The following is a 26,241-nucleotide window of genomic DNA, read 5'->3' on the forward strand; positions in this document are numbered from 1 at the left end:
CTGCCGCTCTGTGAAGAGGGTTTCTGTGAAATTCGGTGCAGCGACTTAATAGTCTCGTGCTCCTTCTTGGCTGTCTCCAACGCACCGTCTACCGCCTTCCCGAAGAGGTTGGCCTCTTCGATGGGTTTGTTGATAATGGATGCCTTGGTCTCAGGCCTGAAGCCCGACGTGCGCAGCCACGCGTGTCTCTTTAGGAGAGTACCCTGTGCAAGAGACCTGCCTGCTGTCTCTGCGGTGTCCAGGGTATTCTTTACCACATTCTGATTGGCAAGTTTGCACTCTGAGACAATGGTGAGAAGCTTGGCTCTGGTTGGTTCCGGAACCTCTTGAAGGCCTTCCTGGAATAGGTTCCACTGGGCGTCGACGTAGCTTGCCAGTAACGTCGTGTTATTGGCAATCCGGACGGTATAGGCCGCCGCCGATGTAACCCGTTTGCCTAAGGCATTCAACATTTTGGACTCTTTGTCCCGGGGGTGACTCTCCCGTGGCAAGGGGAACCCCTGCTCTCTTGCGAGTGTTGGTCACCACCAGCACGTCTGGGATTGCGTGTCCTTTGATATAAAGCGGGTCGGTGGGGGAGGGTCGGAAACGTTTTTCGACCCTTTGGTTCACAGCCCCAGACTGAGCAGGTGTGAGTAAGGAAGGGGCCAGCCGTCTCTTTACAGAACTCGAGAGGGATAGACGGGCTTGCCGGAGGCTTTTCATTAATAATGTCCTCTGCGAAATCTTGTTCGGGCAGGGCTTCCAGCGTGGCAATTTTAAAGAATTCCGCTGCTTTTTTCAACATGTTGTTGAAAGCCATCTGATCATCCACCGGGGAAGCTTGTCGAATCGGGGTGGATGGGGGAGAGTCAAGGCAAACGATATCAGAGTTGTGTTCGTTCTGCTGGGAGTCCTCCCAGTTGTCCATTGCCCCTTGATCTTCCCCATAGTTGTCCAGGAAAGAAGATTCCTCTTCTTCTGTATAGATGTCTCTATACGTGTCCATCTGGACATCTTCTTGATAGTCAACTTGATGTTGGACATCTTGTGTTAAAGGGTTAGGGCCTACCCGAGCTTTTTTCGGCGGAAGGTGATCAGAAGCCCTGAAAAACTGCTCCAGCCGATCCATACACCCCTCGAATTGCTCTGTGGTCCACTTGGATGACCCAAATGGACCTAGCTGAGTAGGAACCGTGTTCTCCGTCCTAAGGCGTTGAGAGGATCTCCTCAGGGTGCTCGAGAGGGGTAACTGGCTTTCTTCGTAAGAGTCTTTGGGATCGTCTTCCCAATCAGTGGAAAAGTTTTCGGCAGATTGGCCCATAACTGTGGGCGGAACTGGTACTAGGCCCACCGCCGTTGCAATCCTACTGATGCTCATACAGATAGTCACCGAATTTTCGGGAGACAACACCTCCGATGATGTGTCGGCAGTGAAAATGTCTTCCGCGGCTCCAGAAGGGCCAGCGGATGGCTTCTCGGGTAGAGGCCTACTCGTAGTTTTCGGGCCTGTACGGGCCTTGGGAACCTTGGAATCCGTCGAAGTTTCTTGTTCTGAAACTTCGGCGCGTTTAGTTTGGGGAGTAGCGCTCTTGTTATGTTTCTTATGCCCAGTCGTCATGCGCTGCTGAGGATGCGGGGAAGGCTTCGGATCAGATCGATCCGTGGGCGTTGCCGAAGTTTCCGGCGGACCCGTTGGCGCTTTCGCCTTCGACAAAGTCGTCGAGGAGGGCGCTTGGGTTGTGTGCTTTGTGCTGTGTGATTGTACGCCCGTGTCACCAGGTGTGTTCCCTGTAGCAAAACCGGAGTCGAGCCTGGAAGAGTCGGGGACGGGCGTGGCGGCCCTAGAATAGTCCGCCTCAAGGTCTATAACTTCCGCGTTGGACGTTTGGTCATCCGATGTACCCCCGTCACTTTCGGCTGGTGTCGCGGCAGGGGAGGGAGGCTCCACGCATGACATTCTGTACGCGGCCCACCGCTTCAACCAGCGCTCCTTAAGGGTTTTAGGTTTAAGGAGTTTACACGCTGAACACCGCTTCTCGTCGTGGTCTAGAGGGAGAGAAGCGTAACACGACGTGTTCTCGTCTTTCCACGGATATCTGACCCTACACACAGGGCAGAATCTAAATGGAGTCCTTTCCATAGCAGGAGGGAAGGGTGACCAGACCAAAAAGGAAAGCAGTGGAAAAGAGGAAAGACATAATAACAGTATGGCAAACCTCGACCCCACTCTCCCTACTGTGTAGGACGGCCAGAAGGCCTGACTACGTGGAAGTCCGAACGCCGGATCTTAGGCGCCGGAACCCACAGCCGTAGACTATTCCCCCGTAGTCTTTGTCAAAGATGTTCTTGATGGGCGAAGTGACTTAACAGGGAACAACCGACAATTCGGTAAGATAAACAATGTCTCATGAAGAGCTCTGCTATAGGGCGACCAGTTATCTGGGCGGAAAAAAACAATCTGAGGGACCTCGGCGCGTGAGGGATTTTGGGTACTACACATGTCACGATAGGGATAGTGTTTCAGACACGCCTATGCTGACGTCCCCTTTCGGTCCCCCGAAAGACAAGATGCAATACTCCGCGGTTACCACTGGATGTCGGACCATATGCACAGCATGTGATTCTAAGCAGATTAACAAGCATCAGAAATGCTATTACGATGAGTAATGCATGTCTTCTGATGCTTGTTAATCTGCTTAGAATCACATGCTGTGCATAGACTAGCAAGCAGTACCCAGAGATGGTGGTGGGATGTGAGAAGGAAAAGCAGCAAAGAAGTCTTAGCACCGCTTGTCCCACATGAGCAGCAGACCTAGTGTGTGTATCTAGGCAGTAGTGTTGTGCAAAGGTGTGTACATAACTCCAGGTTGCTGCTTTACAAATGGACTCAAGAGTAACATTTGCAATGAATGCTATGGTAGCCCCTGTGCCCGGAGTAGTGTGTGCTCTAGGCGTGAAGGGCAGATCACTCTTGGCAAGAGTGCATTACAGCGTAATGCAGTTTACGATCCACTTTGAAATAGCCGATTTTAAGACAGGGTCCCCTTCTCTACAAGCTGCCACTGAAACGAAAAACTGGTTTGTCTTTCTTAGTGGTTTTGTCTTTTCCAGATAATAGAGGACCGCTCTCCTCACATCTAGTGCGTGAAGGCTTCTTTCTACCAAGTTAGTGGGGTTCTGGAAAAAGGTGGGTAGTTCTATGGACTGGTTCACATGAAACTTTGAAATAAATGTAGGCGCAAATTGTGGGTGAGTGCGCAGGACCACCTTATCCATGTGAATCGTGACAAATGGGTTTTGAACTGAAAGGGCTTGCAGTTCACAAACTCTGCGTATTGATGTGATCGCCACCAAGAAGGCGGTCTTGTAGGTAAGTGCTTTAAGGCTAGCCTTGTGCATTGGTTCAAAGGGAGGCCCCATTAGTTTGGTAAGTACAACGTTCAGGTCCCACCAGTGAGCTGGACTGGAAATAGGGGGGATGAGGTTTTTCTACCCCGTCCATAAACGCTTTAAATACTGGAATTTTCCACCACAAAACCTTCAAGGATGGCGGGGCCACCAGAATTATCCTAACTGGCTCTTGGTGCATCTTGTACACTAGCTTGTTGAGCAGGGGAAAAGCATAGACAAATTTCCCTGACCATGTTATACAGAGACCGTTCCCCTTGGAGCGGTTCTGAGGGTACCTGGAGTCGTAATCTGGGCATTGTGCGTTCTCCAGAGTTGTGAACAAGTCAATCTCTGGCAAGCCAGAGTCTGCAAAGACGTTGAGAACAATTTCCTTGTGCAATCACCACTCGTACTCAACGTGTAGTGGGGAGTCTCTGCTGAGTACGTCCGCCAAAAGACTTGAGTTTGCATGGAACGTGTTGTGACGGGAGGAACATCTTGTGTTTGAGATCCCATTTCCAGATGTCCTGTGACAGTTTGGACAGCCCTGGAGAGTCATTGCCCCCTTGTTTGTTTAAGTAATACATGGCCATAGTACTTTCCATGAGCACTAGAACTGTCTTCCCCTGGAGGTGTGTTTGGAATGTCTAGAGGGCCTTGAACACTGCTGGCAGTTCCAATACATTTATATAGTTGGTTGCTACCGCTGGGGACCACACGCCGTGAGCTGTCTGAAGGAGGAGGTGAGGCCCCCCCACCTCGTCACAGATGCTTCTGGTGAGAGTGGCTTCTACTGCGAGGGTGGTGAAGGTTTTCCCCTGCAGAAGGTTCTCCCTTGACCACCACTGCAGAGACTGAACGAGGGCTGCTGAGACAACCACTAGATCGTCCCATTGTCCGCTTGGCTCATGAGCCACTCTTGCATGGGGCGCATGGGCAGACGTGTGTGGAACTAGGTAGCTACAAAAGGCCATCATCCCTAACAGTCACATGGCTTTGCGTATGGTCACCTCGTGACTGGCTACATAGTGAGGGATCTGGAACAGCATGTTTTCAAACGGTTGTAGGGGAAAACGGAGCCCCCAGAAACTGTTTGCCGTGGCTGGGGTCTAGGCTGGACTTTTTCTTGTGTGCCGAGAACCCTTGACTGAAGAGGAGATCAACAGTCTTCTGGGTATTTATTAGGCATGCTCTGTACGAATCCCCTGTTATTAGCCAGTCGTCGAGGTAAGGGTAGACTGGGATGGACACTGCCTATGCAGGTGAGCAGCTACTACCGCCAGTACCTTCGTGAACACCCGTGGAGCTGAGCTAATGCTGAAGGCAAGAGCCCTGAACTGATAGTGTGTGTCTTTTATCATGTACCTTAGGTACTTTCTGTGCACTGGTAACATTGAAATATGAAAGTATGCATCTTTCATATCCAATGTTGCCATGTAATCCCCCTGCACCAGCAGCGGGATTACTTCCTGCAATGTTGTCATTCTGAATTTTTGCGGTTTGACATATTCTAACAGAGCGCATGTTAAGATCCTTTTTGGGAACAAGAAAGCACACTGAATAAATACCCTTGTGTACCTGGTGAATAGGGACGACTTCTACGAAACCCTTTTCAAGAAGGATCCAGAAAGATCTGCACTTCTTCCAGCAGGATTTGCAGGTGTCGTGATAGGGGTCTGAAAGTGGGAAGAATGCTCCAGCGGGGGCAGTTGTTCCTGGCAGTGGTTGCAAGTCGGTGTCTCATCCAGCGGAAGAGGAGGTCTCGACGTGGAGGAAAGCTGAAGGTTGTTGCACTGCCAGGCAAGAAACCAGCCGCTGAGTTTCCCGGTTACAAGGTACTACCCTTTTCTTCGCGGTAGTGGTAAACCGTGGTATTCCGGTTGCCGGGGTGCTTGGCACAGGCAAGGCGGCCACGAGATGGCCCAGGAAGGCAAAAAGACAGTCAAACTGGTTATCCCCACTAGTCAAAGGAAGAAGACTCTCCGGGCTGGAGATCTCCTCTGTCGTCGGGAAAAGTGGTGAGATGGTTCAGCAGGGCTCCACCGGTGGTGTAATCGTTGCAGGCAGCTCGGTTTCTCCCTCCTCGGATTCTTTAGGTCCTGTGGCGACTTCTGAAGTTCAGTCCCCAAAGCCCTGCTTTTATGCAGAAAACCCCCATTCATTCAGCCTAGCTGTCACTCAAACATGCAAAGTGGTGAGCCAGGCGGCTCACCACTTCTGCCAATCACACAAGAGTGCGACTTGAGTTGCCGAGGCAACTCAGTCCAGGGTGCCTAAACCCCCTCCCACACCCCCTATGGTACCCAGACAGAGTGGCACCACTTTTGGAGGCTTCTGTGGAGAAGCCCGCCAAAAAGTGGAACAAAGGGCTCGACTTGGGTTGGAGTCACAGAAGCGAACACAAACGCCATTTTAGAGCCAAGTTTCGGCAAAAAATAGCAACCGGTGAATTTATATTAATTTAATAAACCGGCGGTATGTTCGAGGCTATTTTACAAAGTGGTAGCCTCGAACAATGGGAAAATCCCATAGGAATATATTCGCGGTCGAATATAAAAAGTAGTATCCACTGCCACCAGCCAAAACTCGGTCGGGGGGACTGGACAGTGCCCCCTCGAACAACAGACCCCAGGGCAATCGAATTGCCCCGACCAGTACGTCCACAATATGATGGTTTGTAGTGGTTCTGTTCACAATTTACGACTAGTAAAGCCAATGGTGACTTTACATGCTCTGGGAGACAGTAGTCAGTCCCAGGGTATGGAGTCTATATCGGGGGGTCGCTACGACACCCCTGGGTTACTGCACGGAGGGTGCTGTGTAACCCACATACCAAAAACACATGAAGCCCTTTGGGGTAAAGGACCCCATAGCCCATAAAACACATACAAAGTCAAAGGAACACCTCAAATCATGTCTAAGAGTGGGAGAAAAAGAGTCTCGCTCTTAGGAGAAAAAAAAATAAACCCCAAAAATCCAGCAAAGCTGCTGGGGGACTCATTGGGAAATTAGCCTTAACAGAGAATTCTCCCTAACACCGTGCACCTGGTCTACCCTCTATCTTCTGGGGCCAAGGTACCTGCTCACCCTGCCACCCTCCTGCACTGCCTCTTGGCCACCCCTTGGACTGGGGTCTGTATCTGTACCCATACAGCCCACCCCCCCCCCCCCATCTTCCTGCACTTATACTTATCAGACATACCCGGTCTGCTGCCTAAACCCAGCACTTGCCACTTGCTGGCTGCACTACCACTGTGTGTTGCCTTATTATTTATTTATTATTATTTATCTGTTTCTCCCTTGCTCTGCACTTACCACTTCTCTCCCCCCCCAGCCCCCCTCCGTAACACTTTTCTCCTCTCCCACACTTACACGTTCTCAATGTCATTGGGCCTAGTAAGATCGTTGTTTTGATCTCCCCTGTTCCCCTCACTTGCCATGTCGCGCTCTGGAACACTTGTGTACGAGCGTAATAGAAATAAAATATCAATATCTGCGGCCTATTCAACCAGAATTGTGAATAATATGACTCTTCTGGCGGGCTACTGAAGGGCTATGTGTGTTTGCAGGCAGGATGTGGGCGGGGTCAGTCTGACTCCAATCCACATTCTGGTTTCTGTGTGTCTGAGTGGCATACCACGGTTTACCACTACCGCGAAGAAAAGGGTTGGCAGTGCAACGACCTTCAGCTTTCCTCCACGTCGAGACCTCCTCTTCCGCTGGATGAAACACCGACTTGCAACCGCTGCCAGGAACAACTGCCCCCGCTGGAGAGTTCTTCCCACTTTCAGGTACTGTGTCCCGCCTGGCTCCCCTTGCAACAGATCGTTCGGGGTGACAGTAAATCCTCGACTTTCTAACCTGGGTTAGCCTGGGGCCTGTTAACTAACTTTTCCTCACTTGATCTCAATAGTTTGTGAACTATCTACAAAGACTCTTTGGGCATAACCCCACTGTGTGATCCTGGACACATTTCGCTTGCTCTCTCTAAGAGTGGGTCTGGCATTTGAACTTCCTTGCTCTCCAGTAGACTTTGCCTAACCTGCCTCACTGTGGTTCTTTGGAAGGTATTGAAATTGTGTGCTTTCATAACTTTGCCTTTTCCCTCCCTTTTTTACAACTTATTAGAGTGCCATCTTATGTTAAGCGCTCACCTCTGTCTGAAAATAAGTGGTGTTTCTCACTAAGACTTGTCTAATAAGTAATTAGGGTTGTATATATATAATAGTGACTGTGTGTTGAATTTACTTACCTCTTTTTGTGCTAGTGTAATTTACAAGTGTGTCTTTAAATAAATAATTATACACTTTTACACCAAAGCTCTGGTCAGTGTTTGCTTGTGCTACTGTATCTCTGTAGCTATTGTGTATACTCTATATACTGCCTAACTTATCTTGAGAGAAGTCTGACTGCTCAGCCACAGCTACCAGGTAAATCTGGGTGGTACAGACTGCTACCAATTGGGTTTACTGCCAACCACCTGTAGTCCTAAATCTTTTGCAGTGGTCCCTAAGGGAACTGCACAGGTTGCTGCGTAACACACGGTGCCAAGAGAGAAAACATCAGCAGGGGAGAGGGCAGGAGGGGGCTGGGGGGGGGCCAAGGCAGAAGCAAAGAGGAAGGTCTTGAAGTGCTTCCGGAAACAGAGATGGTTCTCCTCAAGTTTCAGAGTGGCAGGAAGGCTGTTCCAGAGGGAGCCCCCAGCCGAAGACAGATCTGCCCCCAGCCGAAGACAGATCTACCCCCAGCCAGTTTCTTTGAAAAACGACTGACCCTGAGGGAGTTAGAGTTAGAGGAGCGAATAGCTCGAGAGGGGAGTTATTTGCAGATGGATAGCTGAAGGTATTTTGGACCCAGGCCCCAGAAAGCCTTGTGGACAACGCATAGGGTTTTGAATTTAATCCTTGCATCCACTGGGAGCCAATGGAGAGATTTCAGAGCTGGAGAGATATGATCACAGGACTTGAGGCCAAGGACAAGTCTCGCAGTCCTGTTCTGGATTAGTTGCAGAGGGCGGAGAGTAGAGGCAGGTAGATTTAGAAAGAGGCTGTACAATAGTCCAGCCTAGAGAGAACCAGAGCTTGGGAGACAGAGCTTCTGGGGGAAGGAGAGGAAAGGCTGAATACCTTTGAAGAGGTGCAGTAGGAAGTTTGACTTTTTAGAGACATCAGAGAGGTGGGCAGAGAAGGAAAGTGTGGAGTCAAAGATGACCCCGAGGTCCCTCACATTTAGGGGTAGGAGGAGGGCCAAGGGAGGCCGGCCAAAGAGTGAGGGGAATGCTCAGTCTCGCTGGCATTCAGACAAAGATTGTTGGTGGCACACCAATCTTGAATGGCAGTAAGGCAATCAGAGATGAGAGGAGAGGACGTGGCCGAGGGCAGCCTGAAAATGAGTTGAGTGCCGTCAGCATGGCACTGGAAATTGGAGAAGAGAATGGCAATAAAGTGGCCAAGAGTTGCCAGGTATTGAAAAGCCAAGGGCGAGATATTAGACCCCTCGGGAACACCACAGGTAGAGAGGGAGATAGGTGATAGGAAGAACCCAAGTTGGATCTGGGAGGGTCGATCAGAGAGGAAAGAGGTCAGCCAGGCCAGAGCCTGATTATTGATACCCAGGTTATCACAGAGACGATTGAGCAGTATTATATGGTTGACTGTGTCGAAGGCAGAAGAGAGATCGAACAGGATGAGGACAGAGGGAAAGTTAGTGTCAAGGTTGGACAGCAGATCTTCATGGATGTTCAGGAGAGCAGTTTCCGTGCTTCTGGCAGCTCTGAAGCCAGACTGGTGGTCGTGGAGACAGTCAAGAGAATCGGAATGAAGGTTAAGCTGAGAGATGGCCAGCTTTTCCATGAGTTTGCCCAGAAAAGGAGTAATGGAAATTGGGCGACAGTTAGCCGGACAAGAAGGATCAGCTGTGGGTTTCTTGAGAAGAGGATGCAGAGGAGAGTGCTTCAGAGGGGAGGGGAAGGATCCTGAGGCGAAGGAGAGGTTGCAGAAATCGGCAAGGGCTGGGGCGAGGGTATCAATGTGGTCCTTGATGGTTTTAGAGGACCAGGGATGAACCTAGTTCGACAAGGCTTTCATAGATCGGACTTGCCTAGCGACCTCGTTAGTGGAGTAAAGAGGACAGGACGAGAAAGAGGGGGGCGGCTGAAGGAGGGTCAGCATGCACAGACGGAGAGGGGTGGGTGGACACGATGTCCTGGGTTTTTGGTGAGGCAAGGGCATTGCAAAGAGCCTGGGAGGCAACAGGAGGGGTAGAGACTGCAGCAGGGTTGGCCAGCCCCTTGTAGATTTTAAAGAGTTCAGCCGAGTTGTTAGATGCCGCAGAGACAGGGGCTTGAATGTGGGCTCTCTTCTTGGTGAGGGACAGAGAGTCGGTATTGCCTTTGGAGCAGTCGACAGGCCAATTTATCAGAGGATGAACAAGAAGCTTTCCATTTCCTCTCAGACGTCCTACACTTACACTGTAGCTAGGTCTGAGTCATACCAGGAATTGCACTTGGCTTTGGACTTCCAACGGATCCTCATGACAGGGGCGAGAGCATCAAGAGTATCAGAAATAGAACAGTAGAGCAGGGACAGGGCTGTGTCAGGATGTGAGTCAACCAGAGGTGGAGCTGGGGCGGGGGGAGGAGGATAAGGTGGCAGTGAAAGTCTCAACTGACACACGATTCATGGATCGGATGTCCGAGAAGGTAGGTGGCAATGTTGGGGTAAGCTTGGCCAGGGGGGAAGAGAGGGAGAGAGGAGAGAAGGGAATGATCACTCCAGGAGAGAGGAGTGGTCAGAGGGATGGAGAGGGGGAGGTCAGAGGAAATTAGGACATTAAGTGTATGCCCTGCAGAGTGAGTCAGGCCAGAGGGGAGGATGGACAGGGACAGTGAGTCATCAAGGTCACAGTAGAGTAAAGAAAAAAAACAAGGAGAATCTAGATGGATATTGAGGTCGCCAAGGAGGAGATGTTGAGTGGTAGTGGCCAGGAAGGAGGAGAGGTCCGCCCACTCAGAGAAATTAGGTGATTTGACTAGGAGGCTGGTATATAGTAGCCACAGTAAGACAATGGCTAGGAGAGAGAGAGAGAGATCCTACAGACAAGGCATTCAAAAGAGTAAGTCTGAGTGGGAATGATGGAGGCAGGAATCCACTCAGGAAAGATCATGGCTGCCCCCCACCGAATCAGATCTGGGTACGGATAGGATCTTGTAGCCATCTGGGAGGAGAGTGTCAAAGCTCGTGACAGAGCTGGCCGTGAACCATGTCTCAGTAAGACCAAGGACATCAAGGTCTAGTTCTTCTAGGGGGTGGCCGATGTCAGAGCGAGAGTTGAGAGTGGCAAGATGAAGAAGGTTGCCAGCCTTAAAGACCTTCCAGGGAGGGGTGCAGATCAGAGGAATGCCCTGCGCAGGTGAGGGAGCCCTAGGAAGGGCGGAGGAGGAGAGAGAGAGGGCAAGGTAGCTAATGGGGGAGAGGAAGGGACAGCAGGAGATGAGGAAATTGATGAGGCAAGGAAAGCGTCTGTCAAAGAGGAGGAGATTGACCTGAGGGCCTTGCACCATGACAGTTCCATTAAGGTAGACATTAATGATGACTTTAGCCATGAGAACTTCCCAGCGAGTGCAACCATTATTGGGAGATGAGGAGATAGGACAGAGCACAGAGATCATATGAAGAGTCCATAGATCCGGCGAAGGAACGACAAAGAGGATGTTGGTGAGGGTCTGTCTGGAGGAAGCGTTTAAGTAGGTGTCAGCGATAGGAAGAACAGGGTTGGAGGGCAAGATATCCTTTTTGAACTTCGTCCTGTCAGACTTAGTGAGAAGGGAAGGATAGTCAATAGAGAAGCAGTTGGAAAAGATAGGAGGAACAGAAAGTGCCAGGATAGTGAAAGCGAGGAGATGAGGTAGAATCAGGGAGTGTGGGGGGGCTAAGCAGATAGGTGTGGAACGAAAGAGTGGTGAGGTCATTGGGCCAGCAAGTTACAGAGAAGCAGCAGTTTACAAGCAGTACAGAGAAGTTATCAATGGGCAGCAAAATATGACTTTTCAAGCAAAAACAGAAATATTTGACTTTCAAGCAAAAGGCAAAAACAGCAAAATTTGACTTTCAAGCAAAAGGCAATGTTAGGCAAAGTTTGAATGCAATACCCTCGGGGAACACTACAAACAACTATGACTACATATATAGGCAACCCAACCTTTGGTATAAGCCTGTACTACACAGTTTTGGTAGTGTGTTGAGCAGCCAGGCTTATCTCAAGAGGGGAAATGTGAGCAGTAGTGGTGTTACACAAAGATTCACAGTTACAGGTATTAAAATAAACTCTTGCATAAACAATTCATTTATTTATCAGTCCGTTATAAAGCCTTCTTCAGAAGGGAGAAATAGAATAGTAACACACAAATATACTTCAATACTATACACTGTTTCTGGATCAGACAAGGCCCTTTTGGGATGGCCCACAGACACAACCTACACCCACAGGCGACTTCAGTAACAAGGGTCCTGAGGACATTAATACCTTACTGTTGGCATACAGAATACTCTTTAAAAGTTAAGTAAAAGGCAAAGGTTATTAGAACACAAGAAGGAACAAGTTACTTACCTGTAACTGTTGTTCTCCAGCATGGGTCTGGCATGGATTCACATGCTCATGAATATTCCCCGTCGTCAGGCTGGGAATCCTCGGTAAAGAAAAAACCAGTATCAGTTTCGTTTCTGATCTGTCTTTCGTAGTAGCAACCAATCACTGATCTCTGCGTCATACTGACCACAGCCAATGACTGCCCTCTACCTAAGCCCCGCCTCTGGCAGCCATCTTCAGATTTGGTAGCACGTGAAGTGGCAGTATGACCAAGTGAAGAGCCGCAGAGGGGTAGGCGGGAGGGTTCGCATGTGAATCCATGCCAGACCCATGCTGGAGAACAACAGAGACAGGTAAGTAACTTGTTCCTTCTCCAGCATGGGGTCTGGCATGGATTCAAATGCTCATGAATAAAGAATACATAGCAGTACACACATGCACAACCACGGGAGGTGGCAAAGGCTCAACATTAAGCATCACATCAAACTCAACATTAAGCAAATCTTACCTCCTCACCAGGCTCACCTTAGGCGAACAGGTTGCGCAGCACTGCTTGGCCGACCCTGGACTCCTCCCTGGAATCCCGATCGACGCAGTAGAATTTCGTGAAGGTGTGCGTCGACCTCCACGTAGCAGCCCTGCAGATGTCCAGCAAGGGCACACCAGATAGGAATGCCGTGGTAGCTGCGATCGCTCTGGTGGAATGAGCTCTCGGACGGCCAGGCAGGGGTCGGTGTGCCAACCGATGACAGAACATGATACAGCCGGAGAGCCATCTGGAAATGGAAGCCTTCGAGAGAGCCTTCCCCTGATTGACAGGTCCAAAGTTCACAAAGAGTTGTGACGTCTTCCGAAAACCCTTCGTGCGGTCCACGTAGAACTTCAGCGCTCTAGCCACATCCAGCGAGTGCAAAGTCCTCTCAGCCGGCGACAAAGGCGACGGGAAGAAAACAGGCAACACCAAGGGTTCGTTGAGGTGGAAGTCCGATGGCACCTTGGGCATGAAGGAGGGGTGCGTCCTGAGCACTACCCTCGTGTCGTGAAAAGTCAAGTACGGGGCCTTGCAGGAAAGGGCCTGGATCTCTCCCACCCGTCGTGCGGAGGTGATGGCCACAAGAAACGCTGTTTTCCACGACAAGAACTTCAACGGGGCCGAGTGCAGAGGCTCGAACGGAGGTCCCATGAGCTTGGTCAGCACCACGTTGAGCTCCCACGCCGGGGCCGGAGCCTTCACCGGCGGGAACGATCTGAACAGTCCCTTCATGTACTCTTTCACTAGATGATGAGACCACAAGGACGTCCGCCCCATGGTTCTGGTGTATCGGGAGATCGCAGCAAGATGAATCTTGATGGACGCGTGCGCCAGTCCAGCTTTGGCCAGCGTCAGTAGGTACGGCAGTACTTGGGGAGCCGTAATCCGCAGAGGGTTAATCTTCTGTGCGTGGCACCAGACAGAGAACCTCTTCCATTTGTGTCCGTAGCATTTAAGAGTTGAGGACGCCCTGGCCTTTGCAAGAACCTCTCTGCAGTCGGCCGGTATGTCGTATCCTCCAAACTCTAACGCTGCAGGAGCCAGGCCTGCAAGTTCAGCGACTTTGGGTCGTGATGGAGGTTGGCGCCTCCTTCCCTGGAGAGCAGATCCGCGTCCACTGGCAGCTTGATTGACGGGGACGCTGACAAATCCAGAAGGTCCGGGAACCATATCTGCCTCGGCCACGCAGGTGCGACGAGGATCATCCTGCACCGGGACCTCTTGAGCTGGTTGATGAGCCGGATCAGCAATGGCAATGGAGGGAACGCGTATCGGAACAGGCCCTCCCAGGGGAACGAGAAAGCATCGCCCATGCTCCTCGGCTGGGGAAACCTGCTGGCGAACCTCCGGCACTTGGAGTTCGTCGCCGTCGCGAACAGATCGATCTGGGGTGTGCCCCACCGTCGGAAGAGGCGGTCCACTAGATCCTGTCGTAGTTCCCACCCGTGGCATGAGCGCAGCTCCCTGCTGAGTGAGTCGGCGATGGTGTTTTTTATCCCTGCCAGATGAAACGGCACCAGAAACATCCTTTGGGCGACGGCCCAATGCCACAGATCCTGCGCCTCCCTGGACAGGGCTGGGGACCTGGTTCCGCCCTGTTTCCTGATGTAGAACATGGTGGTGGTGTTGTCGGTGAAGATCCTCACCACCTTGCCCTTGAGGGACGGAAGGAAGGACCGGAGGGCCCAAAACACTGCACAGAGCTCCAGGACGTTGATATGGAGGGCCTTCTCCGTCGAGAGCCAAAGGCCTCTCGCGTGCAGATTCTCGGTGTGCTCTCCCCACCCTTCCAGGGAGGCATCCGTGGTCACTGTCTCCTGGTGGCCGGGGGTCTGGAAGTCCATGCCCGCCGTCAGATGTGCGCGGGTGCCCCACCATCGGATCGCTCGTCGGAAACTCTCGTCGAGTGTGATCCTCTCCTCGAAGCTGCCCGTCGTCTGGATCCAGCGCGCGTCCAGGAACTCCTGCAACGGGCGCATCCGGAGCCTGCACAGGGGGATGAGGTAAATGCAAGAAGACATCATTCCGAGGAGGGACTTGATGGACCTCACTCTGGCCGCGTCCGCAACCAGCATCCGCTGCACCTTGCCCAGAATGGCCCTCGTCCTTTCCTCCGACGGGGAGGCCAGAAGCGACACTGTGTCGAGCTTCGCTCCCAGAAACAGTGCGTCTTGCGCGGGCACCAGGTGGGACTTGGCGTAGTTTACGGAGAATCCCAGGTCCGTGAGAAGTTGGACGGTCCTTGCCGTGTGCTCCACGGCGAGCTCCCTCGTCTTGGCTCGGATGAGCCAGTCGTCCAGGTAGGGGTAGACGTGGATCCCCTCTCGGCGCAGCTGCGCCGCCACCGGTGAGAGGCACTTGGTGAACACCCTGGGTGCCGACCTTAGTCCGAAGGGAAGGGCTCTGAACTGATAGTGACGCCCTTGGACCACGAACCTGAGAAACTTTCGGTGTCCCTTTAGGATGGGAATATGAAAGTAGGCATCCTCCAAATCCAACGACGACAGGAAATCGCCCTCCTCCAGCTGACCCAGGACGTGTTGGAGGGTGACCATCCGGAACTTCTGTGCCTTGATGAATTTGTTCAGTCGTCGTAGGTCCAGGATGGGACGCCATCCTCCCGTCTTCTTCTTCACGAGGAAGTATCTTGAGTAAACTCCGGAGCCCCGAAGCCTCTTTGGGACGAGCTCGATGGCGCCCTTCCTGAGCATCGCCTTTACCTCCAAGAGAAGTTGAGGGACTGTTCTTTCCTGGCCACAGGGGGGGGATGCGCGGGCACCTTCTTTGAAACTCGAGCGCGTGACCCTGGGCTAGGGCGTCCAGCACCCAACGGTCGGTGGAGATGGACTCCCACACGCTGACGAAGCTCGCCAGCCGGCCTCCCACCGGGGTGCTTCGGTGGGGGCCCGACCCCACGGCCGGTTCAGTCCTGCTTAGACGAGGCTTTGCCGCCTTGACCTCCTTGGCGACGACGGCGGGGTCCGCCTGACTTGCCTCGTCCCCTGTAAGCTTCCTGCGACGACGAACGGGCCGCTTGACGGTAGGTGAAAAATCTGCCGCCGGACCCTTTGGAGGCACCCTTGCCTCCGCCGCTCCGAAAGGGCGGCCGCCGTTGCTGGAGAACCCCAAGAGCCCGGGCCGTCTCTGTGTCTGCTTTGATGGCTTGAAGGGAATCGTCCACTGTTTTCCCAAACAGGTTGTTTCCATCGAATGGCATGTCCAAGACTCTGGTCTGCAATTCTTGACGGAAGTCAGTAGCCTTGGGCCATCCACGCCGCCTAAGGCACACGCCGTTGCCCAACTGGCGAAATCCAGTGTCAGCGATGTCCGTCGCAATCGTAATGGCGTGGTCCGACGCCACCTCATCTTCCTGCAAGATCTCTAGGGCATCCGCCCTCTTGTCGTCCGGTAGGAAGTCCAGCAGGGGGGCCAGTTTGTACCACAGCTCCATGTAGTAGCGGGCTACGATAGCCAAGGCGTTGGCCGCCTTAATCGTCGTCGCTGCAGACGAGATGACCCTGCGTCCCATCGTATCCAATTTCTTTCCCTCGCCGTCCGGCGGGGAAGTCGACGTAGAGGCCGCACCCCCCCCCGCTTTCTTCCTGGCCGCCGCGGAGACGGTACTTCTTCTCGTACCGATCCCTTCTAGCCGGCGTCGTGGATGGGTTCTTGAGGAGGGCGAGGCCCTCATCCCAAATATCGTCCAGTAGAGGCACGGAGAGGACCGTCTTCCTCTTGGCCTTGCGCCGTTGATAACGGAAACCTTCCTTCTTCTTCTCCTCCGGGCAGAGCTGGAAGAGCTCGGATGCCCTGGCGATCATGGAGTGAAACAATCCAATCTCGTCGGGCGGGGAAGCCCGGGTGGGAGGTGACGACGGCAGATCCTCGTCGTAAACCTTGTCGTCCGTACCCGTCGCGGCCGTGTCAGTCCCTGTATCATCCCCACGAGTCGTGGACGGGGAGGAGGGCTGAACAGGGCGCGATGGCTGAAAAGGAGGTGGAGGATGAATCCTCCTTCTCTTAGGGGGAGGGCTCCCAGAAGGGCCTGGCTCCGGGTCCCCCGTCGGGAGCGGTTCCTCCGCTGGTGGTAACGGCACTCTCGTCCTTATCTCCGAGCATAAGGACTGTATAGCCAACAAAATGGCCGCCGAGTTGTCTTGCGGCGCTGGTTGAGGGGAGTCCGACGGGCGGTCAGGGGCCCCGTCGGCACCCTCGACGTTATTGTCGTCTCCTACGTCGGGATCCCTCCCGACGGGCTGGTCGTCTTCCACGCCAACGCCGTGGCTTAAGACCTCGATCAGCTCTTCCTCAGAGGTTGACGCCGAATCCACGACGACCTCCTGCCCCCCCTTTTTCTTCTCCGTCGGAGGTTTCACGGGGGTCCTGTCGATGGGCATAAAAGAGGACTCCCTCCGCGGTGGCAGGGAGACTCTGAGCCCCGAGGTCGCCACCACTGGTGTAGCCTCCACAGGCTGAGCCAGGGCCGCCGCGACTGTCTCGATAGAGGCCTTGGCCAGATGGATTAAGGCTTTCACCACCTTAAGTGCGCTCACTGCCTTTTCCTTGGGGGGGGGGACACTGCCTCGCTCTCCCTCCGATGGGGCCTTCGAGCTCGACCGGGGCCTCTCCAGGAGCTTCGCCGGGTGCTCGGCCTTCCTCTTACCCGAACCAGAGCGTTGGCTCGTGGTTGATGGTGCCGGGGAGGATGCGCCCTGCCTGGTGCCCGTAGAGCCCGACCGTTCGGCGCTCCCGGTGCCAGCGGACTCGCGGTGCTTGGCCTTGTGTTGGACCCCCGTCGCCGGGGCATCCTCAAAGGTCTTAGAAGACCGCTCGGATTTCTTCTTCTTCTTCTCGCCTGACGGGCTCTTCCCTTCCAGCCAGTTGGCGAGACGTTGATGGCGGTCCTTCATGGTCCGCTCCGACATATTGCCGCAAAACGCACAGTCCTTCTCCACGTGCGTCTTGTCCTCATGTAGGCAGTAAAGACAAAAGGAGTGTTCGTCCTCCTTAAAGACATTCTGAAGCTGGCATCCAGGGCAGACCCTGAACAGCTTTCCGGGCGTCGAGCTTCCCTTCTCCTGGGCCATGTCCGAGATGGGCCTGAGAAACTTCTGGAGTCCTCCAAAAGCGTGGCTCGACGAAATCTTCACCCTTGAGGGGCGTAGACGAATCCGACACGGGTCCCCGTTGATTGGATGAAGAATCGGTGGAGCTTGAGGCTCTTTTTGACCGAAAAATCGAAGTTTTTGAGAAAAAACGTGAAAAAATAGCACTAACGCTCGAGAGCAATAGCACGAGGATCCCAACACTTGAACGTGCGGTAAAAATCTGAAGATGGCTGCCAGAGGCGGGGCTTAGGTAGAGGGCAGTCATTGGCTGTGGTCAGTATGACGCAGAGATCAGTGATTGGTTGCTACTACGAAAGACAGATCAGAAACGAAACTGATACTGGTTTTTTCTTTACCGAGGATTCCCAGCCTGACGACGGGGAATATTCATGAGCATGTGAATCCATGCCAGACCCCATGCTGGAGAAATACAAATAGTCATAAGCAGGGCAATTACTTTTAGATAGCTCTTAGAAGAGTCATTCAATTCAATAGGCTAAGCCAAAGTCAATAGGCCAAAGTCTTTGTATAGGATGCAGCACTTCAGGTAAGTACATGGAAAAGTCTTTGCACAAGTTCTTAGGAGTCTTTGAGAACAAGAACAATCAAATGTAGGGCCACAAGCTGATTGGACTTGTGAATTGTATAAGTTATAAGCACTTCCACAGTAAGAGGTACGTTCTCTTAGGCTAGTTTTACAGTACCTTAGTAAAGAAGAAAAAGATGCAGCTGATGACTATTGTTCCTGTACAGCTATGCAGATCTCACTGTTCCTGGGACTCAGTCGTGGGGACAAGAGGGAGGACGTCGGGGGGACTCCTGCACTGTACTGACACCATCAAAGCTGACAACCGGCAAACTTTACTTTCAGTGGCTGTTTCACGTTTCAGCTCCTTGCGGTACAGCAAATAGCAATAAGCGTGGTTCCTGGCTGTGAGTGGGGGGGCAGGATTGGTCAGTCCTGCTTCGTGGGAGTCCAGAGGATCTTGCAAAAGCTTTCAGCCAGCTTACAAGCAACGCACACAATCTGGTGTCCCTCTCCCTGGCTCTACAGTTTCCTGCAGCACACTGAGGAAATGTAACCAGCTCCGAGATGGGTGTCGAGGTTGCTTACTCAGGAGTTGATTGGTCCCACCAACTCAAAATAGAGAAGTCGTCCTTGCATGGCTTCCCTGTCGATGCGAACGTGGCGATTCGGACCTGCAGCAGGGCTTCACTGAGCAAACCAACGGTCCAGGAGTTGCAGCAGCCGTCCTCTTCAAGCTCTTCTTCAGTTCCTTCATCCAGTGGTTGACTCTGCCTTCCAAGCCAAGAGACTCCCCTTTTATTCAGTTCTCTCCCATTCATTCCAGCCTAGCTGCCACTCACCCAGCAGAGCAGGGTGGCTGTCCTTCCCGGACAGTCAGCCAGCCAATCACCACAGAGTGCATCTGGGTCTCCCAGGAGACTAAGCACAGGGAATTTCGGGCATCTCCCTCACTTCCTGCTTACCCTAGACACTCTGGAGCCAGAGGAAGGTTTCACTCCTGAAGCCTGCCAAAGGCGAATGAACAAAGAGACCAAACCTGGTTTGGGGCACAGAAAAAAACTCAAGGACGACCTTTCCACAAAGAAATGGCGAAAAAAAGACCAGGAACCGTTTTTAAAAAGGAGGTTCAGGCGCCATCTTGAAAAATATGGCACCCGCGATTTAACATTACCGGAGCTGCGAACAGTTCGCAGTCGGGGTAAATCATGGTAGTTCATTGTAAAACCACTGCCACCAGCCATTCTGAGAGACAAGGGTAACATTTGACTGTTACATGAGTAACTAGACATAGGGGATACTAAGTAACCTCTCCTGCACTCTATTGTAAAATGGGGTGTGCTGGGTCTAGAATTTCACTCCATTGTTCTGGGAAACAGTAGTTGATCCCAGGGAAGGTATTTAAACCTTGGGAAATCTGAAACACTTCCCTGTGTCACTGCACTTAAGGTGCTTTGTGACAATTGTTAGACTCCATAACCAAAAAGAAACCAACACAGAAAACACATTGAATTTGAATTGAAAAGTTCAAAGTCCCAAAGTTTAGCAAAAGAGCTGGAGGAGTCTAAGGTGGGAGGAATTGGCACATTTTCGAGAATTCTCCCTAACAGGCAAAAACAGCAAAATCTGACTTTCAAGCAAAAAGCAAAAAGAGCAAAACTTGATTTTGCAAATTGGGGCTTCAGATGCTAGCAAAGGGCTTTAAGAAGCACTGCAAATCCAAATGAAACGTGGGCGAAACAAGCAGAAAGAACAGTGATAGTCAAAGGTGGTGGGAGTGAGTCCAGAGGCAGGAAACTAACCCATAGTTCAGTAGTTAACAATGTCAAGTCAGTCCAGATTTTTAGAGGCTTGAGGTGGCAGCATCATGTAATGTGTATCGGTTTGCGTGACCTGTAATGGGTGGACCGACAACTGTGCATAGACAGAGAACACATACCTATTGAAAAGCCACTGAAATACCGATGGAGAAACCTGTGGTTGAATATAAAGGAAGTTTTATGTTTCAAGTCAAGGAACATTTTGCTTTGTGAATCCTTTGAAATTGACCTTTGTGAAACCAGGGAAAATTAAAAAATATCAGTGGAGCTGGAACGTATACCCCGAGAACTGTTTTGACGAGGTTGAGAGACTTGAGGGATTAGGGAAGGGAACCCCTTTGCATTGCGAACTGTCTTAAAGCTTGGGGAACGAAAATCCCTTGGCATTGTGAACTGTCTTGAAGTGTGAGAAAGAGAACCCTGTTGCAAGCCCAGAGCTAGGAGAAGCTCTGAACAGTTATTGAACACTATTATTTAGATATTCAAACCGTACACATTTTTCCAAGTAATAAGTGTGGGCCAGGTTAGGTTTGGACACAGACAGAACATTTAATTTGGACATCCCATAGTTTTTTGTTAGGTAGGGGAAATTCCCCTTAGAATAGGGTAGGTTAGGCCTTTTTCCCAACATTTTCATTTAATACAAGTATATAGCCAAAACTATACATCTCTCGTCTGTGTCTACTTCATGATGCATTCATGGTGGATAGATTCACTGACAAAGACCACATCTACAGGGGAGTGCGCCCTTCCAGAAGAAGAGCACCCCGCTAAAGGAAGAATAATGTTCACCATTGATTTGTTTTTTACAGTAATTGCTCTTCCAAATCCATTCCTTCAAAACCCCCATCCTTCTGCAACAAGTGTGCCAAAAGATTTGGTTGCTGCTCCCAGCTGAAGAAACTAGCAATACAGTTCTACACTTAGGGCTGTGCATCCAAGTCACCTTATGGGAGGCTCACCAAAACATTGCCTGATCTAATGTTTACAGAAAGGGGGCCTCATGTGCAGATGCCTTACCAATTTGGATGCACAATGAATCGTGAATATCAATACAGGAAGGAAGGTGGTAATGGTGGAGGATAGAGGCGTTTGGGAATGGGTAGACATTCATGTGTATGTCTGTACATTGTATCTAGCAAAGAAAACAACACAATAAGTATATTTTACTTCTTACCCAAGAGGTAGTGCAAACCATTAAGCAGGCTTTGAATGGAAGACATAGTTTGACCAACCAGAACAATGAATAGTGCATGCAGCTCAAGAGATTGTGATCTGACCACGTGAAATGTTTCACAATCGGCTCATTGCACCAAAAGAAAATTCATGGCGTTTCAGTTGGGTGAAAGAAATAAAGGGTTGCTGAGACAGAGGGCATCTCCACCACCAAACAAATGTGCTTGTGCAATGAATTCCAGTGATTAGATAGAAGCCACGTTATCTCTAGGCACTAGGCATGCAAAGGAAAAGGAGAGCGATGCTGAAAGAGATCCCACCTCTGAAAGTGTCCAGTAAGTGTTTCCCCACATACCAACAGATGGTCTCGAAGTTGGGAAATTTGAAGAGCTCGGCTGTGTGAAGCCTCTTCTCAATCTCATAGGCTCTGTAAGACAAAGAGAAGCAAATTAACAAACATGGCTTGCAGGAAGACACTGGTGGGGGTGTCCTCCCCCTCTCAAAACAAAAGTGAATGCTGCTGCCCAAGTAGGGCATCTTTGCTTAAACGAAAACTCTAAGAAGTGCAGAACAAATCAGCTAATTTTCTTCAATTAAAGCAACAGCTGACCAAATGTAGTCTCAATACTCTGCATGCCTTTCATCCAATAAGTTCTCTCCCATGTGGTCATTTCCCTTTTGGCCTCATCATATTGTATGGATCTGACTCATTCAGCAAAAGACTCCCCATATATTGAAAAGGTTACATTTAAATCTTGCATATGTTCACTCTTAATATTTCCCCTTCTTCCAGTTCCAAAGTAACAGTCTTCGCCCTCACCCATCATGTTAAAAAACATGGGAAGGATACATAGGAGCGCATACTCATTATGTTTCTGGCATACATCATATGAGGCGATAACCTGGAAATGGGAGTATGAGTCTGTGGTTATGAAACAAACTATGGCCTACAAATTAACCTTACACTTGATGTTGTGGGCAAACCTACCTTCCCTAATCTCCCTTACAAAACTATAATGAAAAAGACAGAAGCACTCCATGAAATGAGATGGCAGTACTGGTAACGCTTACTTTCCTGGTCAACAGGCCTTGTCAGTTTTAAACAGCAGGATGCAGACTGTGGCTAACGCTGGGAAACTACAACCCACTAAGCCAATACGGAACATGAAGAACTCTTCTGCAAGTCTCCAGTACTTACTTGAGTTGCATGTCGATGTTGAGGCTGTGCAAGAAGTTCCCACCAAAAGCCAGGCACTCAACAGGAGTCAGCACAGCATGAATCCAGCCTACACAAGACAAGAGGGAGTCACACCAAGAGTAAAAAATATGGAGACAGCAGGTGAAGTGATTTGACAGAACAAGGGAACCTGCCCTCCCCCATTGCCAAACAACAATAATAATCACCAATTTCCTTAAGTGGAAGATTCTGATCTTTTTCAGGGGTCCTCTGATGCACAGCGATCCATTGAACCTTTAACTCTCTCTCTAATAAGTGGGTGGATTCTTTACTTGCTGGTATCAGATAGGGTAGATACAGTCTAATAATGGTATGATTCTGCCTGCAGACCACTTGCTCATAAAGTAAGTGTTTAGAAAGTAACAGTCCTGATGCCCAAGCCCTTACTACATAACATCACTATGTCCCTGAGTGAGCACAATTAGGAAGGAGAGTGTTCAAGATGTAGAGACAAGGCACCCAAGCTCTTCTGTCCCTGGACTCTCAGCACAGCGCAAATAAAGCGTCCAGCTTTATTTAAAATGATAGGCTTTTGAGTGTCTCTCAAGCAAACCACATTTTTTTCAATGTCTTTGTAATTCAATCTACACTGAACCTCTTTGTATAAAAGCGCACAAGCGCAAGATGGGGAAAAAAAGATCAAATCATGGAGGAGGCTTATTAGAAGCATCATTCGTCAAAGACTTGCACTGTAGAAATTTTGCAGAGTGGTGGCTAAAATACGTTACGAGTGGTATAAGAGTCTTACCTCAACAGAATTTCCCCCTCAGGAATGGTCGAATAGTTTTCCTGTTCTTTATGGCTGTAAAATAATGACTTGCTCCTTGACAGCTGGGGAGCACCCCAAGTAAGTATAGTAGGATTTGTATTCAATACTTTATCATCTTTCCACTGCACACCAGAGGAATGAGTCTTCCCTTTTGAATTCTTTCACTTGTTACACTTGCTTCCACAATTCAACTTTACTCCAGCAGTATGACTTTTCCCTCGAGTTTCCCTAAGAGCACAGTTCTTTCCACTGCTTGGTCCTCTTTCTACCCCTGGCATACTCTTCTGCCAGGGTGTTTTTGAGTTTTTTATTGATCCTTAAAAGGGGTATCAATCCTACCTTTTGTATTCACAATTTCAGGTTCACTTCTCGGCTCACTTCTCGTTTACTCTCCTACCAGAATATAACTTTAGTTTCTTTTCTCACTCCTGGTTTATTATCCTGCCAGGATATCACTTCACTACACTTCCTTGTCTTACACCTGGTTTACTCTCCTACCAGGATATCATTTCACTTCCCTTTCTCACTCCTGGTTTACTCTCCTGTCAGGATAGCACTTTACTTCCTTTTCTGGTTCGCTCTTGGTTGAGAGTCCCAGATTGACCGTCAGCCCGGTACACTAACCTAAAAGGGCTTTTCATTTCCCTATTCAATCTTCCTTTCATCCAGGTGACAATGTTTTTCCAATATTGGGTTACTGACCATCTTTTGACAAAGTTTGTTTCTGTTTTAATTCCTCTTTCCAAGTGTTGGGTCTCGACAGTCTCTCAACACTATTCATATGTGTATCAAATCTTCCTCAAGCTTTGGGTCTCTGAGCCACCTTTAACACGATTTCGCATATGTATAAATCCCTTCTTTAAAATACTGGGTCACCACCCCTTTCTTAACAATGTTCTCATCCATGTTAGTTTCTTTATTAGATTCAATTGGGCTCTCCCGCGTTATCACTGCGACATGGCATTAGCCTTCCTGCGCCCGCTAACTCATTCGTTCTCCCTGGGCTTGCCGGGCGACTTTGGAGGTTTTCTTTCTGCTTCTCTCCCGGTCCACCGACTAGGCATGTGTCCCATCAGCCAGTCAGCTCCTGCGTTGCTTTCCTTTGCTCTGGGTGGCTGCAGCTGCCCTCGGTCATCAAGCGGTAAGCTTCTTTCGGTTCAGTCTCCCTGCACACTGTGTGTGTCAGCTGTTAGGGAGAATTATTTTATAAGGCTAATTTTCCCAAACCTAGTGAGTCCCCCAGCAGCTTTGCTGGATTTTTGGTTTTTTTTTTCTCCTGCTAAGAGTGAGACTCTTCTTACTCCCACTCTTAAGCAAGATTTGAGGTTTGTCTCTGACTATTTGTGTGATTTTGGGCTATGGGGTATCCTCTCTTCTTTGTGTATGTGTTACACAGCACCCTCAGTGCAGTAACACAGGGGTGTCATAGTGACCCCCGAAAGTAGACTCCATACCCTGGGACAGACTACTGTCTCCCAGGGCATGTAAAGTCACCATTGACTTTACTAGTCTTAAATTGTAAACAGAACCAGTACAAACCATCATATTGTGGAAGTACTGGAAGGGGTGCCCCTGGGTCTGTTTTCAAGGGGGCACTTTCCAGTCCCCCTTGTCGAGTTTCTGGCTGGTGGCAGTGGTTACTACGCAAAATATTCCACCAGAATATTCTCTACGGGATTTTCCCATTGATTTTAAACGCACCACTTTTTGGTGCAATGTTAAAGATACCGCTGGTTTATTTATTTAATATTAAATTCACGGTTGGGTCTTTTTGCCAGAATTCTTTTCTAAAATGGCGTTTGTGTCCGTCTCTGTAACTCTGACCAAGGTCGAGCCCTTTGTTCCACTTTTTGGCGGGCTTCTCCACAGAAGCCCTCCAAATGGTGCCACTCTGTCTGGGTTCCACAGGATGGGTGGGGAGGGGAATTGGCATCCTGGACTGCATTGCCTTAGCAACTCAAGTCGCACTCTGTTCTGATTGGCCAAGTGGTGAGCTGCCCGGCACATTTCGCTTTGCTCCCTTCAAAGTGGGCCTGGCCTATGAACTTTGGCTCTACAGTCTACATTGCCTTTATTCCCTTGCTGAGAACTCCTAAAAGTGTTGGGACCTGTTTTATTTCCATGCTCGGTCTTTTTCTCTCCCTTTAACTATTGGAGTGCCATCAGGTTATGCGCTCACATCTGTTTAACAAATCGTGGTGTTTTAATTCTGACTCATCTAATAGTTATTAAGGGAGGTGTGTATACTTTACCTGACTGTGTTTTAACTTGCGTTTGATTTAGAGTGCTAGTATATTGCCTAAAGTGTGTTTTAAATAAATAATTATCTACTTTTTATACAAAGCTCTGGTCAGTGTTTGTTTGCTCTGCTGTGTTTTTAGCCCTATTGTGTATCCTCTATATACTGCCCTACTCTTCTTGAGGGAAGTCTGACTGCTCAGCCACAGCTACCAGGTAAATGTGGGTGGTGCAGACTGCTACCAATTGGGCATAGCTCTCAACTCACACGCTTTTGGCGGGTGTCACCCGCCTTGTAAAAGGCTGACTCACCCGCCAAGCCTCGAGCGCTCCCATTCATTTCAATGGGGATTCTCACCCGCCAAAAATTAAATCTGGTGATTTCACCCGCCTTTGCAACACAAATGGTTGAGAGCTATAAATTGGGTTTACTGCTTACTCTTGTAGTCTTAATCTTTTTGCAGTGTTCCCCAAGGGAACTGCACAGGATTCTGTCTAACATCAGCCTCCATGCTGCTTCTTATTATCGGCTCGTCTCTGGCATCCGAACAAGTTACAAACAGATTCTCACTCTGCCTCTCTCTCAGATCCCTGTCAGCTTTGGCAGTTTTAAACTTCCCGGCATTGGTCCACATTTTCCAAAGACTAGAATGCAGTGTTGGCTTACCGCTAAAAGTACATGGGTCTCATGTGGAATTATGGCTACAAAGTTGTTTTGGTCCAGCGTTTTCCTACCTCTCTGGAGCTGGTCTTCCCCAACGTGGTCCTTCCGTAGATAGCCACCCACAGGCTCAGAGTCAGGTGGCTTCTGCCTTTCCCTGGCCACTTAAGAGAAGCTTCCCTCCAGAGAATTAGTGATGATATTGTTAGATTCGTC

The 26,241-nt window shown here is 50.1% G+C and overlaps 1 protein-coding gene across 2 annotated transcripts in view; it reads right to left on the bottom strand.

Moving 5' to 3' along the window:
* Window positions 1-26,241, bottom strand: part of PHF8 (PHD finger protein 8) — an 852,864-nt gene that overhangs the window by 339,315 nt on the left and 487,308 nt on the right. For both annotated transcript variants that reach the window (XM_069645307.1, XM_069645306.1), the window contains exons 8-9: window positions 22,319-22,406; window positions 21,441-21,547 (exon numbers count right to left, since the gene is read on the bottom strand). In XM_069645307.1, the coding sequence (XP_069501408.1) occupies window positions 21,441-21,547; window positions 22,319-22,406 (195 nt within the window). The remainder of the gene's footprint in view (window positions 1-21,440; window positions 21,548-22,318; window positions 22,407-26,241) is intronic.

This window comes from Ambystoma mexicanum, chromosome 2p (genome assembly GCF_040938575.1).
Source record: "Ambystoma mexicanum isolate Mex_15411 chromosome 2p, UKY_AmexF1_1, whole genome shotgun sequence".
In the NCBI taxonomy this organism is placed as follows: domain Eukaryota; kingdom Metazoa; phylum Chordata; class Amphibia; order Caudata; family Ambystomatidae; genus Ambystoma; species Ambystoma mexicanum.